Source organism: Cynocephalus volans, chromosome 16, assembly GCF_027409185.1.
Source record: "Cynocephalus volans isolate mCynVol1 chromosome 16, mCynVol1.pri, whole genome shotgun sequence".
NCBI classification, from domain to species: Eukaryota; Metazoa; Chordata; class Mammalia; order Dermoptera; family Cynocephalidae; genus Cynocephalus; species Cynocephalus volans.
In genome coordinates, this window is record NC_084475.1 from 48,174,364 (window position 1) to 48,196,722 (window position 22,359).

The 22,359-nt window shown below is 36.8% G+C and overlaps 1 protein-coding gene across 4 annotated transcripts in view; it reads left to right on the forward strand.

Moving 5' to 3' along the window:
* RIC1 (RIC1 homolog, RAB6A GEF complex partner 1) overlaps nucleotides 1-22,359 on the forward strand; it is a 143,632-nt gene that overhangs the window by 102,776 nt on the left and 18,497 nt on the right. For all 4 annotated transcript variants that reach the window (XM_063081451.1, XM_063081452.1, XM_063081453.1 and 1 more), the window contains 7 exons: nucleotides 212-300; nucleotides 4,339-4,483; nucleotides 5,175-5,223; nucleotides 6,771-6,923; nucleotides 8,953-9,156; nucleotides 14,192-14,230; nucleotides 14,538-14,648. In XM_063081451.1, coding sequence (XP_062937521.1) covers nucleotides 212-300; nucleotides 4,339-4,483; nucleotides 5,175-5,223; nucleotides 6,771-6,923; nucleotides 8,953-9,156; nucleotides 14,192-14,230; nucleotides 14,538-14,648 — 790 coding nt within the window. The remainder of the gene's footprint in view (nucleotides 1-211; nucleotides 301-4,338; nucleotides 4,484-5,174; nucleotides 5,224-6,770; nucleotides 6,924-8,952; nucleotides 9,157-14,191; nucleotides 14,231-14,537; nucleotides 14,649-22,359) is intronic.

Genomic DNA, 22,359 nt, shown 5'->3' on the forward strand with positions numbered 1-22,359 from the left:
GTTTGCCCCTCTTCTTTGATATTCCCTTTCTCCACCAGCATAGTCACTAATCTGAAATTTTTGTGTATTAGCTATTTGCTGTAATTTTACCACAAATATATTTAACCACTGTGTTTTGAATGTTTTCAATATCTAGAAATAGAATTCCCATAATAATGCTTTTTGAATTTGTGTTTGTCTTTTTACACTAAAAGTTTTTTTGTTTTCACAGTGGTTGTGTGCAGGTTTATACAATAGATAACACCACTGGAGCCATGCTGCTGTCTCATAAATTAGAGCTAACAGCAAAACAGTATCCTGGTGAGTATTTTTTAAAACATTTTTAATGTATTGGTAGTGCCATGTATAGCAAATGTTGATTTTAAATTAAAGGATATCGATACATACTATAGATCAAATAGTATGAGAACATAAAACAATATTCTGTGTGACTTAGAGAAGTTCCTGGGATAATTCTTTCATCCCTTCATTCAGTCCTTTCTATCCTTACTTAGTTTTAGCCCCTTTATTCCTTGTTCAGACTTTACTATATAGTCTCTTCCCTAATTTCTTGGCCTCTGTTTTTTTTTGTTTTTTGTTTTTAATTTTTTTTTTTTTTTTGAAGATGACCAGTAAGAGGATCTTAACCCTTGACTTGGTGTTGTCAGCACCATGCTCTCCCAAGTGAGCTAACTGGCCATCCCTATATAGGGATCTGAACCTATGGCCTTGGTATTATCAGCACCGCACTCTACCAAGTGAGCCACCGGCCTGCCCTGGCCTCTGTTATTTTATACTTCCAGTTATGCTAGACATTGTTCTGAATGCTGGATACACAGCAATAAACAAAAGTCTCTTTACAAACTCTTTAGTGAATCTCCACTGTCCACAGGATTAATTCTAAACTCTTTTTGTCATTGGAAATGCTTTTGGCTGAAACTAACAGCCCAGTTTACTATGGCTTAAACAAATAGGATTCATTTTCTCAAATAGCAAGAAATCCAAAGGTAAACTGCTGCTGACCTTCATTTGACCTTTCCTCATGGTCTCAAGGTAGCTCCTAGCATTACTTCTGCATTTCAGTTAAGAAGAAAGGAAAAAGCAGTATATATCAATTTTTTGATCAGGAAAGCAAAAGCTTTCCCAGAAGCATTCTCACGTCCTACCTGCTCCAGCTGTCTTCCACTTACTTCTAATTGGCCCTAAGTATGTCACATGGCTACCTTAGGCTTCAAGTAAAATTTTAAAAGTGTTACCTTTTCCAAGCCTATATGGCAGAAGAGGGCAAGGGAGAAGGAAGATGAGAGTAGTTTTGGATTAACCAATGAACAGTGCCTACTACGTGTATCTTTCTGCCAGATATCTCTGTCTTTGTTTCTTCACTCTGCTTAGTGTCTCTATCATTTTTACACAGTATCCCTAGGCTGAAAGAAATGCCAAAACTTCTGTTTATTAAGTACTTACATCTAAACAACTTAGTAAGTGTCTAGATCCTAACAACCGAGTAGCATTTTCAAAATAAAATACCCATAAATGGAAAGAAAATAATATTTTTATTTCATTCTTAAACACAATTTTTTACTAATGGACTATTTGTGTCTTTTGGACACTGCACAGTTCCTCAAACCTTAGAGTCAAATTGAGCACAACAACCCACATTTCCACATTGATTTTAACAGAACACTTAACTTTTATCAAAGCAACTCCTGAAAACCTATCCTCACAAAGATGTAACATTAAAATGATTTGCAACTGGACTACCTGCAGCTAGAAGTTTGCATTGTGTACAACAGATGTTGTGTGTCACTCTATTTCTCTTGAATATTATTTCATGGCACTTCCTATAAGTTCTTTGCACTGCTTGGGGATACCTTGGCTCACAGGCTGGGAGCTGTAGTCTTAAGTTTTACTTAGCTTGACCAAACTACCTGCAGACCCTCAACTACCTCCATGCTATTTGATACCTTTGATTCTCACACTGTTCTCTCTACATGGAGGGTATACATTCATCTTTCAAGACAAGCTCAAATGAAATCTGTTTTTATGAGCTAACTAGAATACTGTTCTCTCCTGTGCTCCATTATACCCTGCATATGATGTATTTTTAGTATCTATAAGGCTTTATTGAACTTACTAGCTTACTGGTCTTTTTTCCTCTCCTATACTGTATCTCCATCTCTTTACACCAAGCTAGTTCAGCTCAGTGAGAGGCACATAGTAGAGATGTGCTGAATGACTCAATCTGTTTTTTAAGCTGAGGCCAGTGACCTTTCCAGGATTGTATATAACAACAGTACAATATCAACACTGTATATCTTTTGATATAATATTTTTTTCTTTTATAATAATTTTTTTTCTATTCCTCCACTTTTTTCTTTTTTTGGCCTGAAATGTATTTATTTTGCCCCTGTGGGTTGGTATACAATTTTGGATTGACAATTATTTTATTTTTATACATTGAAGAAGTTGTTCCAGTGTCATTGGGTTTCCAAGTTGCCAGTCAAGTATGTTCCTTTTTCAGGAGATTAGTCTTTTCTCTTTGTCTTTGGTGTTCTGCAGTTTCTCTGTGATATAGAAGGTGAAGACTTTTGTTGGTTTTGTTTGTTTGTTTTCTGTGTTTTTTAAAATCCTTCTTGAGATCCAGGTTTGCTGGATCTACCCGTAAGATTATCACGTAAACAAAAAGTTCCTATCGCCTAGTAATGTCATAGTTGTCATAATGTTGTAGTACAGCACATTACTCATGTGTTTGTGATGCTGATGAAAACAGTCCTACTGTGCTGCCAGTCATATAAAAGTATAGCCTAGGTATGTAGTAGGCTATACCATCTAGGTTTGTGTAAGTACACTCTGATCTCCTCGTAATGATGGAATTGCCTAACATGCATTTCTCACAATGTATCCCTACCAATAAGTGAGGCATGATTCATGTGTTGTACTTTTTTTCATGTTTCTTAACCTGGCTTTTAGATTTTTTTAATTTCTTAGTTTCTCTAGACTGCATTCTGGAAAATTTTTTAATATCTAATTTTGGGCTAATTCTTTCTTCAATTATGCCTAGTATGTTGCTTAACCTGCCCATTGAGTTTTTTATTTCAGTTATTGTTTTTTTTTTCCCTAAAAGGTTTATAGCTCTATTTCCAATTTGTATACATCCTGCTCTTAGTTTTAATCTTTTATTTCTTTGGCTATAAAAAGCATGGTTGTTTTATTTTGTATAAATATACAATATTATATAATCCTAATATCTGAAGCCCTTTTGAGTCTATTTCTGCTATGTTTTGGTTCTTTGGATTCTCACTTGTTTGTTTATGTGTTTTAGGATTTTTGACTGAGAGCTGGTTATCTTCCTTGAAACTTACTCATATTTGTGTGAATGCTTTGAGACCTGGATTACATTTGAGTTCTTCCAGAGAGTATTTGTGTTTGTTTCTGCTGGTCATCTGGGAGTACCGCATCAATCCGGAACCCTTTACCTTGTATTCTCTGTTTGAGATTTTTTTTGAACCACACTAATTACACAAATTACAAATCAGGATGGGGGCTGACTTGTGGCTGCCCGTTATCAGAGGAGATTTATTTTCCATTCGGTACTGTGGATAGAACATGAAAGTGTTCCTTGCTATTTCTTTTCCTTCTACATAGCAGTTTTTTTCTCATTCTTCCTTATGCCATGAATGTAGCCCTTTGTAGTCCCAGCTTTTACGTGGGTATCTTTTGTTAGATTCCCTGTCTTGTGCAAGCTCTGATCTTTATCTCCTGTCCCTCACATGCTGTTAGTCTTCAGAGCTAGAAGTCAAGATCTCCAGGGTTTGGCAGAAAAATTCAGAGCAAAAGCACTTTGTCTCAGAAATTTTGGTTGTTTTGAGGTGTTTGAGTATTCTGTTCAACATCTTAGTAGTTTCAGTGTGGAGACTCATTCAGGGTATCATTTGCTGTACTGTCAGAAATAGAAATTTGCTAAGATTTTCATCATTCTCATTGCATAGCCTTTTTAAAGGCCCACATATGTTTTTCTCTAAGGACAGTTTTTGCTGCAACTTTATCCCCATTTTACAGAAACTGACTTGCACAAAGCCAAAAACTTTTAAGATTATACAGTTGTAGTTATTTAAGCTAATAGTGGCAAACAGCTTTCATTTCTTATAAATCACTTATGCATTGAGTTTGCTCTGCTTAGATCAGGTCAAGACTAATGGCCTTATTGATTTTAAGTAGCCCTAAATGAGTAGGAGTTATTTCATTATTTGAAGCAGTCATGTCTTTCTGCTCATTTAGTTTTGAAGATATAGACTAAAAAATACTAAGGATTTCTGAAGCATTCATTTATTTTTAACTCTTCTCACTGTTTCTTAACAGACATTTGGAACAAAACAGGAGCTGTTAAATTGATCAGATGGTCTCCTGACAATAGTGTTATAATAGTAACCTGGGAATATGGAGGCCTTTCTTTATGGAGTGTGTTTGGAGCCCAGCTGATTTGTACACTCGGGGGAGATTTTGCGTGAGTCAATAAAGACAAATTTTAGATAAAATAACTTCATTTTTTATCAGATAATACATCCATACAGAAACCTTGTGTCGTAGAGCTACCCTTTTTGCCTTATTTGACTCTTACCCCAAAACAATTTGTAAGGTTCAGAATTAATTTGTTCAGAATGTATTTATTCTCCATACAGCCATTCTCTTAAAGCTGACTGTTCATTCAATAAATATGTGTTTATTTATTGGACCCTGTTGTATATATGACAGCATGTTAGATTAAAGGCTGAATCAGATATAGTTCTGCTTTCAAGTAGCTTATCATCTCATAAGAACAGTAAGCCATTTATGTAAATACTATTAGGAAGTAGATAGTTACATTATCTCATTGGGTTAATTAATGTAGGTTAACCCAGTGGGTTGATAGGGGTAGGTTGATATCTCTGCACGCTTCATATACTACCTTGAATCTCAGTCCTGATGAAATGAGCACACTTTCCTAAACTGCATGACCCTGTCAAGAAGTCACTTGGACATGGAAAAATGTAGCTGTACCTAGGTGTATTAGCCTATGGTTTTATATTTATTCATTATTATGTATTTCTGTCTTGGAGGATCAAATCAATTTGATTTTTAAAAAACTAAAGCTAAATATTATGTGCATTATATATAATCAGAATGTAGTACTAAATTAAGTTTCTATTCTGCTTCAGTTATAGGTCTGATGGTACCAAAAAAGATCCCCTTAAAATCAACTCTATGGTAAGCACTTTCTATAAAAAGTTGGCATACTGTAAAAAACTTGGATTTTTCTTCTTTTTTTTCTTTCAGGTCGGTCTGATAAAATCACAAAGCTATTTGAGTCTCAGAGGACTCTTTCTTATATAATTCTTGCTTTGATGGGAGTTATTTTTTTTAATTGGGTGGCTGCCTGATTTCAAGTATTTGAGTTTTATTTTGATGTGTCCAGCAAGCCCCTGTCATCTTTGTAAAGATAATGACTGTTCAGAGAGGACTTTCTTTTTCCAAAGCATACTGGCACACTTCTCATGGCCTCATTTCTTTTAACGTAAAATAAAATGCTCATTGGGCATTTTACCTGAAGGATATGCATTTGTACATTACTTGAGCATATTTTTAAAATTTTCCATAAATGTGTGTCAAGAGAATTATAGTCACTGATGTAATTATATTTTAATTTATTACCTATTGTCAAGAGTTTCTTGTAGAAAGCAATGATACACAACCCTGTCTTTACATAAAAACATTTTCTTTCTGTGGCCTCTCTGTGTACACCATCCTTGTGAAATTAGTGGCTATGTGTCTTATCACTCACTACCCTTCCTTCTTGCTCCACAGAGGAAGGCATTTTCTGATCTTGGGTTTCTCTAGGAGTGAAAACCACCATAGTTGCCTTAAATAGTGGTTCCCAACCTTTCACACCAAAGACTCTTTATTTCTTCCCACCTACATTTTTAAAATGTTTTGATTAACAGCTTCTAATTGGCATTCAACAACCAGTGTTATCAGACTCACTATGTTGATATTTCAGTCACAAACTAAGAATCTAAGCATTTTAATTAGCTTATCCAACTTTATCATGGGAAGATTTTAAACTTCTACTAAGCTTTTGAACTTTTGCAACAATTTATGGACCCCCTATTATTTTCTTGGCTAGCAGATTGAGAATCACTAATCTTAAAACTTTTTATTATGGAATCTGTTTATAGAACATTAAAACTGAATGGGCTGGGAGAAATTTATTTGAACTTTCTCATTTTACAGAGGAAGAAATTTATACTCCGAGAAACCACACAGCTTGGTGAAGGTAATATAACAAAAATCCAAGCTGTAATGAAGCTCTGGTCTCACAGATTCTAATCCAGTATTCACTGCTCTGTGTAAAACCACAGCTGTTATAGATGCTTCTTTGCTAAGCTTCTACTACATGACCTGGGTTATCTTCTATAAGTAATTTCTTTGTGTTTGAGAGGCAGCTAAATTAATGGAGAAGTTACAGAGAGCAGTATGTGTTTCTTAGGATTGAGATCTTGAAATTGGAGCTAAGAATGGTTGTAGTGTTTTCACTATTCTAGATACAGAGCAATGATGATTGTTGCCTCTAGAGATTGCTAAAATGTAATGGAAGGTGTGACTTTTATCTGTGTTGTTTGTCAGTTTTTTCCAACCTTCAGAAGTCATTAATAATGCTATCATTGGTTATTTCAGAATTTAATTCTTCAAGCTAGGGAAGGTTAACAACAACTTTTTATGGCTTTGACTTTTTTCTCTCTCCTCTTCCCTCCAAGAGCTGGGGTGCAGAAGGCTATCACCTATGGGTAATCAGTGGATTCGATTCTCAAAACATCTCAGTTGGATCTGACCTCAGGAGTATAGTTAAACAACCTAGCATTCTGTTATTTCAGTTTATCAAAAGTGTTCTCACTGTAAATCCTTGCATGGTGAGTGTATTTAAACCTCTGGGGGGTTTTTTGTTTGTTTGTTTTAAGTGTCTTTCATATTAGAATTTCAGACCTTTCCTTATGAGACATATGAGGATACTTCAAAAAGTTTATGGAAAAGTGGAATTAAAAGATAATACAAATCTTCCCATGAACTTTTTGAAGACCCCTCATGTATGTGAGTATACTCCTAAAATTGGCACACTGTCATCTTTTGTGTATTTTCTAAGATTCTTGTGTTTCTTTTAGTTTATGTTAAATAAATACCAGAATTTTATTTCTGAACAGATTTTGTTGTTTTGTTGTTTTTCATAGGGCCACAAGGAATTTGAGGGAAAGCATTGTTTTACATATTTACTTGGATAACTTGAAAATTTTAATCTTTATCTAGTTTACTTTTGGGAAGTCCCAGGGGGAGACTGCCCAAGGAAGAGGGTCTGCTTTACCCTTTTTTTTTTAGTCTTTATGTGAATAATATTCTACAAAGTATATTCCACCAGGCACTACTTATGAAAGATATTAGTAACAGTATATAGGATAAAATTATGTTTTCATGTTAAGTATGAAATAAAGGAGTTAAAGCTGTAGAGAATTCTTTATTGTAGGACTCTAGAGTTTTAAATATGCTGATGAAACTCCAGGAGTTGCTGTATAAAAAGCCAATGTTTCCCACACTTATTTAACTATGAATTTTAAGGAAAACCTTGTCTAGGAACCTATTGAGGAAACAGTGCCCCAAATTATAATATAAACTCTTCATGTTTATCAAATAATATATAAAAGTAATGTATATTGAAATATGTATATTACTATTATATATTGTCAGTACGTAATACATTTTTAATAATTAAGATAAGTACATATCTTAATACCTACCCTCAGTGGCTTTTTAATGGATATTTGATGTAATAAGTTTTTAATTAAAACTTACAACACATTGAGAAGGAATGTGAAAATAATCTGGATCTCAGATCCCTTTACTGCAGTTATTATTAAGGATCCCCAGAAAAATGAGCATAGGGTATTTCTTTCTTCCCTCCCCCATCCCAAATAATAATTTTAAAGCACCCTTGAGTTGGATGTCAAAACAGCATTTGGACTAAAATGGAAAGGGAGCAGGTACAGTTCCACTCTGTTTGATTTGAGTAGTTAATATTCTGCCTACCTTTGAGAAGACTGGCCTAACTGAAAACCAGGGCAGAAACTCTCTTATTTGTCTGGATATCCTGAGAACCTGTGACAGTCCTTGGCATTAACCAGGCATTCACCAAGTGATTATTGAATTGTTCTGAACCAGAACTACCAACTTAGGCTTCTCTTCCTCCTCCTCTGTGGTTTAGAAGATTCTCCAGCATCCAGTTATCCCCATTCCTAATCCACTCCCTCTTCTTGCCATGTGGGTACATGGGTGAGCATACACAAACTCCAACCAGATGTCTTTTACTGTTTGTGAAACAAATTCATAGACGGTAAACAGTGAGTACTTATATCCAGTTTTTCAGATGGAAAAATCTCCCATAGCATTGCCATTTTGGAATAGTAATGAAAGATACAGTCATAAGATAGCAGTCATAAACCTGGGCATGATTACAACCATATGATAAAATATACTTCAACAAAGATTTTATTTGCACTGAGAAGTTATCATTAATATTGCTTGCTCTCTCTAAATAGTGCATGGAATCATTATGTAGTCCTTCTGTGAAGAAAATCATTATTGAGATATGTGGTACATTTTCTGTTATGAAACTAAATCAGTGTACAGTTGATCCTTGAGCAACACATGTTTGAACTGCGTGGGTCCACTTATGTGGAACCCTGTAAATAGATGGCTTTTCATATGTGTGGGCTCCATAGGGCCAACTCCTTAAGTACTTAATTACTTAAGTAACAACTCAGGGGAAGTTATATGCAGATTTGCGAGGGAGGTCAATGATCAACTGTATTACTTACTTTCCCCTACCTAATATTGAGTTATTTTTATTTGCTTTCCTCCTTTGCCCCCTTTTTTTCTCTTTCCCTCTTTTAGAGTAGTCAAGAACAGGTGTTGCTTCAGGGGGAGGATCGTTTGTACTTGAACTGTGGAGAAGCCTCACAAACCCAGAATCCTAGGAGTTCTTCAGCACACTCTGAGTATAAGCCCAGTCGGGAAAAAAGCCCATTTGCAGATGGAGGTTTAGAGTCTCAGGGTTTAAGCACTTTACTTGGACATCGGCATTGGCATGTTGTACAGGTAAGTCTTCATATACTGATTAGTAGTGACTTAGCCCTTGATAACATATCACCTGAAACAGATTTTTAAATATTTCATCTCTTATTTCAGAAAACTGAGAATCTTCTTAACCTTTTTGACTGTCACATCTCTCTCTTGCTTTTCTGTGTTCTTTTCCTCTTCTCCTTCTTTTCACTTCATGTAGAAAGTCTCTCCACCTGCGTCAAGTCTATTGGTAGTTTCAAGAACTAGAAGTTATGTTTTATCCTCTCATTGAAGATAACTGTTTATTTTACTTTCAGCCTCTTATTTGTATAAATCTTGCTCCATGGATTTACATAGGCATGGAAAGTGGTAATATCAACTAGTACCCTGTGCGATGTAGTCCTGATGGGACCACACTAAGGTCAATCACCTGACTTTGGACCCAAATTTCTGACTTGTGATCAGTCTAGAACTTTTTTGTTAATAAGAGTATTATTATTTAATCTTGCTCTGGTTTACTCATTCTGATATCACGTTTAAATTAGCAGTTTCTTTTAGTAATTCTGATAAATTGGCATTTAACATGGAAATTAGTTCTGAATTTTGATACCTATTAAAATTAGTTTGGGAAAATCAATAAGTTGAAGTTTCTTAAACTTGCTTACATAGTTTCAAAGTCTTGAGTGTTTTCCTTCTCCCTTTGATACAAAATTGTTTTAGGTATATCAGAGCCTACTCTTGGATTGGTTTCTTTTAGTTTCTATCTCCACAATTCTTTGCCTTACTTCTACTCTCTTTATTTTTACTTTACTAGCATACTTCAGCTCCCATGTGGTTTTTAGTTGACTTTGAGCGGAGGTAATGGAAGACAGAAAAACGGTCATTATGTGAAAAATTGAAGGAATATCTCCTATATTGATGTGGTATACACTAAAAGAAAATGTATTTAACTTATATTAATAAATACATAGAATCAAACAACATACATACCATTTTATAATTAGTAACAATTTTTAAATAAAACTGCATCAGCTACTTACGTGACTAAAATTTTCCACTGCTCCCTTCTCTCCTATAGCCATTTCTCTACTATTTTCATTTCCCCATACTTTGAACTATTCATTTTACACTGACCTAGCGTCAATGCCAGTTCTGCCTAGCCAGGTCTGTGTTACCAGAGAGCCAAGTAGAGCAGGGGATCAAAGAAGGTAGGGCTGGACCTCAAAAATCCATCAGGCAATAACAAAAATTGAATTTCCTTCCAGCTCAAAAATTCAGTGATTCTGCGATTCTTAGACATCTATGAAGCACCCATATAAGAATTTTAGGGCTGATTTTAGGACTTTAGGTAGCAAAACTCTTCTGTCATTCTGTTCTTTAGATAACTGAAGATATTTAGAAAGATGAGCTTTTTAAACTTGGATTTACCTAAATTTTTCAGTTTTCTTAAAAGTAATAAAAATGACACTGTTGTACTTGCAAAACACATTGTAATAGACTCATAGAATTTTTAGAGCTGGAAGGACCTTAGAGATCATATAGTCCAACTGGATTTTATACACGAGGAAACTGAGGCTCAGGGAAGTTATGTGACTTGCCTAGGGTCACATGGCAGAGTAATGGCAGACCTATCCTTACCATGATCTACGTTAAAGTGGCAGTCTAATGCATTTGAAAGCCTAGGTACTAAATGTTGAATCGTATTTTATAATATACTACTGACCTTGAGCTGAAACTTAGAATTTGCCTGTTTGGCAGTGTTTCTACTTGGAGTTGCCCTACACTTTGTTTGCTGGCACTTTGTTTGCAGCCACGTGATTCAATGCAGTGTGGTAGCAGTGTTTCAGTAGAGTGGTTTACAGTGTCTATGTTATGCTGAAGCTTTACCTTCCAGGCTTTTTAGCCATTAATGATGGCTCCCTGAAGAAACATGGGTGCCTGGTTTAATTCCCCCTTCAAATACCCTCTTTTCTAAGATAAGTGACCACATCCTCCTTCAGAATCTGTGTGATTTATACTTTGTATGATTCTTATATAGCTTAGAGTTTATCTAATGTGCTCCAACTAATTCTGCTGCTCTTTCAGTTCCTCATCTAGAGTACTGGACGTTTTGTTTGTTTAAGCCTTTCTACCTTACATTCCTTAGCTTCCAGATTAGAAGAGTGTATGTTAATTTTGTTTTCCTTTCATTAAAGCAAAACAAATACATACTTGTCAGAAGCAGGTCTAGTAGCTGGTGGTAAAGACTGTGCTTTTTCCTTTCTTTAATTTTCCTAGCTACAAATTTTTTAAATTTTGGAAATAGTTTATTGACAGATGGAGCACAGTATGAAATTAAAAAACAAACAAAACCTTCTAGGTTTAGGCTGTGTTCCTTCTCAGGCTGCCATTTATTTTAATGTTCAGTATTTTGTATGATGTAAACATTTATTTCTGAAAGGTGCATAAATCATCATTATTCAGTGTTCTGAAGGTGTTGGTTTTATAGTTAACCTGGCTATTTGGAAACAATAAGCTTCACAAAATGTGGGAGATAAGCACCTGCAGTGTATTGGGCACTAAGTTAGGGATGTCAACAGAGAGGACTTTAAAGGCTATTTTACTTATAATAGATTTGCTCTCATCCTATACTGTGTGTCACATATACCAGGTGTGGTATTTGGCACAGATCAAATCTGCTAGGAGGACAGCTTCCACAATCTCAACAGTTACAGACAAAACTTGTCTAGCCAGGAGACAGGGTTTTGGCAGAATGACTTGTAAAAAATTTTTTTTTAAAGTAGATTGAGTCATTAAGAGAGACTGAAAAATCCTGAGATAAGAAGGGTAAAGATTCTGTACCTTAGCACTCAGTTTTCCAGTGATGTGGCATGACTTTTGTGCCTTGAGTGTACACTCATGACCTGAGTTTCTTCATTATTCATTAGCTGCATCTTTCCTTACTTCGGCCATTTTCTGCTCTCAGTATTAGGGGTAGAGCTCAGAGTTCAGATGACACATTGATCAATAAAGGAGACCTATGGGGAAAATACAAGTTTTTGTTCCAGTGTCTATTTCATAACATCTTCAGATACAAAAATGCATGAAAAATAAACCTTCATTTCAAACTTACATCTTGAGTTTTGAAAATAAACAATTTGCAATTTGTGGCACTTCATAGACTTTTTCAGGTTAAAAGAATAAATTTTCTCCTATAGATATTCATCAGAGTGTGAACATTTGACAAGATTTAACTTTGGTTCTCATGATTAGGAACTCTTCATGTTGGAATCCATTTTTGCGATGAGATTCCAGCTTCCACATTACCCACCCACATGTATTTTATAAATACTAATGAAACACCAAGGTTTGGGGGAGGTGAGGATTCCTTTTAATGTCATAGGTGGCTGGTGCAGTTATACTCAGGTACATTCTTCAAGTGACTTTTTTGCTTTTCCTAATGCAAAATAACAATAATAATAATTTCACTTACAGCCTCCTAGAAGACTATTATTTTACCACCCAATTATTACCTCAAGTTTACTGTTATTCTGAACTAATTTACTCATCATGGTGAATTTTATTAATTGATCTGAATGATAACAGCATATCTGTTAAGATTCAGGTTAAACATTCTTCAAGCATATTATCATTACGCTGTTATCTTTAATTCTTTCAATTGTGTAGGCTTACACAAACCAGCACTGGGGTTAAGAACTTCCTAATGTACTAAAAGCTATTAATGTAGCTGGATTTTAAATTACTTACTAGAAAATGAATGAAATCTAACAAATAGCTTTATGAATAAACTTTCAAGGTTAATACAGATGTTTTCAGCATATTGCTTTTACTTTTGTTTTACTTTCACATTACACAATCAATCATTAGATTTGATTGCAACTCGGCTTTTCAATCTGGCTTTCTTTTTTTTAAATATGTGATAATTTTTCTTTGAGTAAAATGAAAATAAGTTTGAATAAAACCAAAGCTTTTCTCATTCCAGGAACAAAAGACTCTTTCTTTGTTCTGTTATTCTGTTAATTCTCACTCTGCTCCCACAACATGCTCATGAAAACTGTTGAGTCATTAGGCTTGTAGAGAGATCACAGTCTCAATAAGGCTAGAATTTACTTAATCTATATTGATAATCCTATAGAGGATTCTTTAAGTTTAAAAGTTTTGTTAGAGTGATACAAACATACCACATAAAAAGATGTAAGACAGACAACTTGGGAAAATATATTTACCACATATTAAGAGTTAATATTTGTAATATATTAAGAATTCTTGTAGATGAATAAGTTGAACACCCCCCCAAAAATAGTAGCTTATACACACTTACATATTTGTGGATGTTTGTTTAGAGAGACAGAATAAAAGCTTAAGTGGTTATCCCTGAGCAACAGGGAAAATTTCATTTTACTTACACGTTTTTATATTGTTTAATTTTATAAGCATTGCTTTTATTAATCAAAAAAATATGAAATTAATAAAAATATTTTCATTAAAAACCAAAACTCTTGGGCCGACCCTGTGGCTCACTTGGGAGAGTGCGGCACTGGGAGCGCCGAGGCCACAGGTTCGGATCCTATATAGGGATGGCTGGTGCACTCACTGGCTGAGCGCGGTGCGGGTGACACCAAGCCAAGGGTTCCGGTCCCCTTGCCGGTCACAAACAAACAAAAAAAAACAAAACTCTTGCTGAGGCTATAATTTTATTACAAGAGTTTCTTTTGGGATGTTTCACATCAGCAACCCAAACTATTCATCTCCATAATTTATGGCTGCCCTCATGGGTGCTTCTCTAAATATCTTTTGTGTATTTATTGAGTTCAGTATTTAAAACAAACAAAAACATTGTGGAGGAAAAAAGGAAAATCTGATGTCCGAAAACTTGAAATGGTTAAGACATAAGGTGAAATTTTGGCTCGTATACAAATGGTAAATTCCAAGTGCTTTGCTACTAAGACCCCTCTATTTGGGGGCACCTTAAACGTTTACAGGAAGATGAATCTCATATTGTGATAATTTAATGCTTTAACTTTAAATATATTTCATAAGGCTTGCCAAACTGATGTGTTATTTTCTATAGATTTCCAGCACCTATCTAGAGAGCAATTGGCCTATACGGGTGAGTTGATATTTTGTTGGTGTTAACTTTTGTTAGATAGCATTTGCTGCAGGAGGCATTCTGAGAATTAAAATTTTAATACTTGATTCATTGTGCATTGCTAGTGTGTTAACATCTATAATTTTGTCATAAATATAATTATATAAACTATAAATATTTGGATTATAAAATTCAGCATTTTATATTTAATTCACTTAGCAAACATTTATTAATAGTCTGTTTGCCTGACACATTACCAAGCTCTTTATACCTAATAAAGTTTATAGGTTTCCAGGGAAGAGTTCTTAATTTTTTTTTTTTTAAACAGTTTTCAGCTATTGATAAGCTTGGACAGAATATTGCTGTGGTTGGCAAGTTTGGTTTTGCACATTACTCTTTACTCACGAAGAAATGGAAACTTTTTGGAAACATTACCCAGGTTAGTCTTTTTGAAATTAAGAACCTATTTCTCAAAGTATAAGAGAACTACAATAAGAAATAACTATAAAGTAAGCCATTGTTTACTTATAAAAATAAAATCAAATATTAAAAAGTGATGTTGGAAAATATCTAAGAGTCAATTCTGATAAAGTACTTGGTATTTGATAATGAATCTTGTGTTGAAATTGTGGGTTTTTAATTCTTGTTAAGATCATTAACTATAATTCTCTAGCTTGAGGATTTACTCTTACATTCCAGGTTGAGATCATCAGATGTGATCAGAATAAATTTACACAAAATTTGAGATCATTCTCTGCTTGTCTGTGTATGACATATATTTTTGTGTAACATAGAGTGTATACAAGTATACTTCAAAAAGTTCATAGAAAAATAGAATTAAAAGATACTGTGAACTTTCCATGAACTTTTTGAAGACCTCTCATATATATGCGGTTGGATTTTGCAAGAATCAAATACAAGGAAAAGAGAGGGAAATTACCATTTAATAGGTTCCTGTTGTGTATCACACACTTTGTTACTTTCATGTATGTTATCTTATTAATCTTTAAAACAACCCAGTGAGGGCACTATTGTCACTCACCATTTGATAAAAGAGAAGCTAGGATTCACTCATCTGATAAATGATAAAGCCAGAATTTAAACCAACATCTGTTGGTTGAGGGAATAATGATATTATATGGTACCCAATTATTCTGTTTTTTTTTTTTTTTTTTTTTTTTTAATTTTATTTTGTCGATATACATTGTAGCTGATTAATGCTCCCCATCACCAAAACCTCCCTCCCTTCTCCCTCACCCCCTCCCCCCCAACAATGTCCTTTCTGTTTGCTTGTTGTATCAACTTCAAATAATTGTGGTTGTTATATCTTCTTCCCCCCCCCCCCGGTTTGTGTGTGTATGTGTGTATGTGTGTGTGTGAATTTATATATTAATTTTTAGCTCCCACCAATAAGTGAGAACATGTGGTATTTCTCTTTCTGTGCCTGACTTGTTTCACTTAATATAATTCTCTCGAGGTCCATCCATGTTGTTGCAAATGGCAGTATTTCATTCGTTTTTATAGCTGAGTAGTATTCCATTGTGTAGATGTACCACATTTTCCGTATCCACTCATCTGATGATGGGCATTTGGGCTGGTTCCAACTCTTGGCTATTGTAAAGAGTGCTGCGATGAACATTGGGGAACAGGTATACCTTCGACTTGATGATTTCCATTCCTCTGGGTATATTCCCAACAGTGGGATGGCTGGGTCGTATGGTAGATCTATTTGCAATTGTTTAAGGAACCTCCATACCATTTTCCATAGAGGCTGCACCATTTTGCAGTCCCACCAACAATGTATGAGAGTTCCTTTTTCTCCGCAGCCTCGCCAGCATTTATCGTTCAGAGTCTTTTGGATTTTAGCCATCCTAACTGGGGTTAGATGGTATCTCAATGTGGTTTTGATTTGCATTTCCCGGATGCTGAGTGATGTTGAGCATTTTTTCATATGTCTGTTGGCCATTTGGATATCTTCCTTAGAGAAATGCCTACTTAGCTCTTTTGCCCATTTTTTAATTGGGTTGCTAGTTTTCTTCTTGTAAAGTTGTTTGAGTTCCTTATATATTCTGGATATTAATCCTTTGTCAGATGTATATTTTGCAAATATTTTCTCCCACTCTGTTGGTTGTCTTTTAACTCTTTTAATTGTTTCTTTTGCTGTGCAGAAGCTTTTTAGTTTGATATAATCCCATTTGTTTATTTTTCCTTTGGTTGCCCGTGCTTTTGGGGTTGTATTCATGAAGTCTGTGCCCAGTCCTATTTCCTGAAGTGTTTCCCCTATGTTTTCTTTAAGAAGTTTTATTGTCTCAGGGTGTATATTTAAATCCTTAATCCATTTTGAGTTGATTTTAGTATACGGTGAGAGGTATGGATCTAGTTTCATTCTCCTGCATATCGATATCCAGTTATCCCAGCACCACTTGCTGAAGAGGCAGTCCCTTCCCCAGTGAATAGGCTTGGTGCCTTTGTCAAAGATCAGATGGCAGTAAGTGTGAGGGTTGATTTCTGGATTCTCTATTCTATTCCATTGGTCAGTGTGTCTGTTTTTATGCCAGTACCATACTGTTTTGGTTATTATAGCTTTGTAGTATAGCTTAAAGTCAGGTAGTGTTATGCCTCCAGCTTTATTTTTTTTGCTCAGCATTGCTTTGGCTATTCGTGGTCTTTTATTGTTCCATATAAATGTCTGAATAGTTTTTTCCATTTCTGAGAAAAATGTCTTTGGAATTTTGATGGGGATTGCATTGAATTTGTATATCACTTTGGGTAGTATGGACATTTTCACTATGTTGATTCTTCCAATCCAAGAGCATGGAATATCTTTCCATCTTCTTGTATCCTCTCTAATTTCTCTCAGCAGTGGTTTGTAGTTCTCATTATAGAGATTTTTCACCTCCTTGGTTAACTCAATTCCTAAGTATTTTATTTTTTTGGTGGCTATTGTAAATGGGCAGGCTTTCTTGATTTCTCCTTCTGCATGTTCACTATTGGAGAAAAGAAATGCTACTGATTTTTGTGTGTTGATTTTGTATCCTGCTACTGTGCTGAAATCATTTATCAATTCCAACAGTTTTTTTGTAGAGGTTTTAGGCTGTTCGATATATAGGATCATGTCATCTGCAAACAGGGACAGTTTGACTTCATCTTTTCCATTCTGGATGCCCTTTATTTCCTTCTCTTCTCTGATTGCTCTGGCTAGTACTTCCAACACTATGTTGAATAGGAGTGGTGAGAGTGGGCATCCTTGTCTAGTGCCTGTTCTTAAAGGAAAAGCTTTCAGCTTTTCCCCATTCAGGATGATATTGGCAGTGGGTTTGGCATATATGGCTTTAATTATGTTGAGATACTTTCCCTCTATACCTAACTTATAGAGGGTCTTTGTCATGAATGAGTGCTGAACTTTATCAAATGCTTTTTCAGCATCTATAGAGATGATCATATGGTCCTTGTGTTTGAGTTTATTAATATGGTGTATCACATTTATTGATTTGCGTATGTTGAACCAACCTTGCATCCCTGGGATGAATCCCACTTGATCGTGATGAATAATTTTTCGTATGTGTTGCTGTATTCTGTTTGCTAGTATTTTAGTGAGGATTTTTGCATCTATATTCATCAAGGATATCGGCCTGTAGTTTTCTTTTTTGGTTATATCTTTACCTGGTTTTGGTATCAGGATGATGTTTGCTTCATAGAATGAGTTTGGGAGATTTGCGTCCGTTTCAATCTTTTGGAATAGTTTGTAAAGAATCGGTGTCAATTCCTCTTTGAATGTTTGGTAAAATTCTGCTGTGAATCCATCTGGTCCTGGGCTTTTCTTTGTTGGGAGCCTTCTGATAACAGCTTCAATCTCCTTTATTGTTATTGGTCTGTTCAAATTTTCTACGTCTTCACGGTTCAGTTTTGGGAGCTTGTGTGTGTCCAGAAATTTATCCATTTCCTCCAGATTTTCAAATTTGTTGGCGTATAGTTGTTTATAGTAGTCTCGAATGATTCCTTGTATTTCAGATGAATCAGTTGTAATATCGCCTTTTTCATTTCTAATTTTTGTTATTTGAGTCTTCTCTCTTCTTTTTTTTGTTAGCCATGCTAATGGTTTGTCAATTTTATTTATCTTTTCAAAAAACCAACTTTTTGATTCGTTGATCTTTTGAATTGTTTTTTGGTTTTCAATTTCATTCAGTTCTGCTCTGATCTTAATGATTTCTTTCCGTCTGCTAACTTTAGGATTGGATTGTTCTTGTTTTTCTAGTTCTTTAAGGTGAAGTGTTAGGTTGTTCACTTGCCATCTTTCCATTCTTCTGAAGTGAGCATTTAATGCAATAAATTTTCCCCTCAATACTGCTTTTGCAGTATCCCACAGGTTTTGGTATGATGTATCATTGTTTTCATTAGTTTCAATAAACTTTTTGATTTCCTGCTTGATTTCTTCTTGGACCCATATGTCATTAAGTAGAATGCTGTTTAATTTCCATGTGTTTGTATAGTTTCCAGAGTTTTGTTTGTTATTAATTTCTAGTTTTAATCCATTGTGGTCTGAGAAGATACATGGGATAATTCCAATTTTTTTGAATTTATTGAGACTTGATTTGTGACCTAATATGTGATCTATCCTGGAGAATGATCCATGTGCTGATGAGAAGAATGAATATTCTGAGGTTGTTGGGTGGAATGTTCTGTAGATATCTGCCGATTCCAATTGGTCTAGAGTCTTGTTTAGATCTTGTGTTTCTCTACTGATTCTTTGCCTAGATGATCTGTCTAATATTGACAGTGGAGTGTTCAGGTCCCCTGCTATTATGGTATTAGTGTCTATTTCCTTCTTTAGGTCTAATAGAGTTTGTTTTATAAATCTGGCTGCTCCAACATTGGGTGCGTACATATTTATGATTGTTATGTCTTCTTGATGGATCAGTCCTTTTATCATTAAGTAGTGTCCCTCATTGTCTCTTTTTATGGTTTTTAGTTTAAAGTCTATTTTGTCAGATATAAGAATAGCCACTCCAGCTCGTTTTTCTTTTCTGTTTGCATGGTAAATCTTTTTCCATCCTTTCACTCTTAGTCTGTGTGAATCTTTATGGGTGAGGTGGGTCTCTTGTAGGCAGCATATAGTTGGGTCCTGCTTTTTGATCCAGTCAGCCAGTCTGTGTCTTTTGATTGGGGAATTTAAGCCTTTTACATTAAGAGTTGTTATTGAAAGGTGTTGATTTATTCCTAGCATTTTATTGGTTGTTTGGTTGTCTTAGGTGTCTTTTGTTCCTTGCTTTCTGATTTACTGTTTGGTTTCTGTGTTTGTTGGTTCCTTAGGTTGTAGATAGTGTTTTTGTTAGCTTGTTTTCTCTTCATGAATGCCATTTTTATTGTACTAGCGGGTTTAGATTTTTCTTAGGTTTTTATGGCAGTGGTAGTTATTTTTCAGGAACCAAACCCAGTACTCCCTTGAGGATTTCTTGTAAGGGTGGTCTTGTGGTAGTGAACTCCCGCAGTTTTTGTTTGTCTGAGAAATATACTATTTGCCCCTCATTTCGGAAGGATAGCCTTGCAGGGTAGAGTATTCTTGGCTGGCAATCTTTGTCTTTTAGTATTTTGAAAATATCATCCCATTCCTTTCTAGCTTTTAGGGTTTGTGATGAGAAGTCTGATGTTAACCTGATTGGGGCTCCCTTATAGGTGATTTGACGCTTCTCTCTTGCAGCTTTTAAGATTCTCTCTTTGTCTCTTAGTTTTGCCAATTTGACTATGACATGTCTTGGAGAAGGCCTTTTGGGGTTGAATACGTTTGGAGATCGTTGAGCTTCCTGGATCTGAAGATTTGTGATTTTTCCTATACCTGGGAAGTTTTCTGCCACTATTTTGTTGAATATGTTTTCAATGGAATCTCCATTTTCCTCCCCTTCTGGAATACCCATGACTCGGATATTTGAGCGCTTGAGGTTGTCTGATATCTCTCTCAGATTTTCTTCCATGTCCTTGATTCTTTTTTCTTTCTTTTTGTCTGCTTGTGTTATTTCAAACAGCCCATCTTCAAGTTCAGAGGTTCTCTCTTCAACTTCGACAAGCCTGCTGGTTAAACTCTCCGTTGTGTTTTTTATTTCGCTGAATAACTTCTTCAGTTCAGCAAGTTCTGCTACATTTTTTTTCAGGACATTGATTTCCTTGTATATTTCCTCTTTCAGATCCTGTATACTTTTCCTCATTTCATCATGATGTCTAGCTGAGTTTTCTTGTATCTCATTCAGTTTCCTTAGAATTATCACTCGAAATTCCTTGTCAGTTATTTCAAGGGCTTCTTGTTCTATAGGATCTAGAGTATGAGATTTATTAACTTTTGGTGGTGTACTTTCTTGATTTTTTGTATTTCTGGTGTCTTTTTTTTGGTGTTTATTCATTGTGGCAGGGGGTTTCACAGTCCACCGGTTTAAGACTAATGACTAACTAGGATGTTGCTGTGGTTGCCAATTTGGTATGGCTCCCGCCGTGACTGCTCAGTTGGCCTCTAGTGTCTTGTGTGTGTGGTTGCCTCGGGTCTTGGGCTTCTCCCGGGATCCACCTTTCTGGTCAGCTTGTACTCTGCTGGGCTGGTGGATCACGTACCACAGCGTGTGTGATCTCTGTTGAGCTTTCACTTTCTGTACAGGACTTCTCCCCTTTCCGTGTGCTCTGGCCCAGGCTGTTAGATCGTGCAGTGGCGACCCCACCGGGTGTATGGTTTCTGTCGAGTCTCCGCCTCCCTGGCCGCACGTCTCCCCCCTCTGTGCACACTGTGCTGGGTTGGGGCGTGTCTTCTGCACCCCTCGTCTATCAGCTGGGCCTTCAAGACCCTGCTCAGCACCGCCTCGCCCAGGAAGTCTACCAGGTTTCTGCTAGGCACAGACGACCGGTCTCTCTGGGTGCCTTTGTAGCACTGTGTAGATCTTTCTCGGGTCTTGTTCACCTTTGTATCCCCCCGGTATAAACCGAGTCTAGTGCCCGCCTGCAGCCTGCTCTCCGGCAGGTTCAAGCGGACCTGGGAACTGTCCTACCACACTATTCCCAACCAGAAATTCGTTAGGCTTTTTTCCAAACTGGTGGTCGCAGAGATGGTATCTGCCTCCCAGTAACAGGAAGTTTACCGGGGCCGGAGTCCAGGGTGTGGTGGAGTGACAGTCGGCCCGCCCGTACTTCCTAGCCCTCCCAAAACTGGTCGGGACGCCCCACACCCCCAGCCCTGCCAGAGAACCGTGGAGGGAGTGGGAGAGGAGGTCGACCCGCAGGGTCCGGAAAGCCCCGCGCCAGGCCAAGCAAATGGGCTCAGTGATGGCCGAGCAGGGCGGAGCTGCCCGCACCTGGGAAAATGGAGGCAGCACCGGGGTAGTGAGTGGCCTGGTGGTGCAGGCGGGAAGCCGCGTGGGCATCCACCCCCCGAACGGAGCTGTGCTAGGGATCACTCACAGTGCTGTGCCAGGTCGGGCGCTCGCTCTGTCTCTGGTTTGTTGCCTTCCGTGTTCTCGGCGCTGCCGCCTCGGGCTGTTCAGTCGCAGCGCCGCTCGGGCGCTCCCAGGAGTCTTCTTTAATGCCGGCTTGAAACCTCGAATCCTGAATAGGGCAGCTGGCCGCCTTCAGTGCGGCCCCAGCCTCCGGGATCCTGGCTGCATCCACAGCAGCCCTGGCGCCGTGTTCCCTGTTTCAAGACTCACTTTTGCAGCTAAGAATCAGTTCTTTTCCTGCTCCACACTTCAAAGCTGTTGCCTGTAAATGAGGCAGCCTCTCCTGCCGGGGGCAAAGTGGCGTTGAGCCCCCACGACCGGCCAGCAGCAGCAGTCCTCCCTTAAGAGATGGCCAGAGGAAGGTCCACAAGTTTCCCGGCTGCCTGAGGCCCAGTGGCCACCTTTTCCACCTCAGCTACTCCGCGCCAGCCGCCGCAGCTGCCGCCATCTTGAAACTCCCCCGGTACCCAATTATTCTGAATGATGTATTTGCTTCCTTGCAGAAATATTTATTTTTAAAAATAGGATATGAATTGTTATTAATAAAGACCCTAGAGTAATAACTGGTGGGAGAGAGAGAACAGAAATAATTTGAACTTTTATTGCCTGCTATTTTATAAATGTATTACTTTCTTATAATTTTAGGTAACATAATTAAGGTAAAAAATTTTTTCTTTTAAG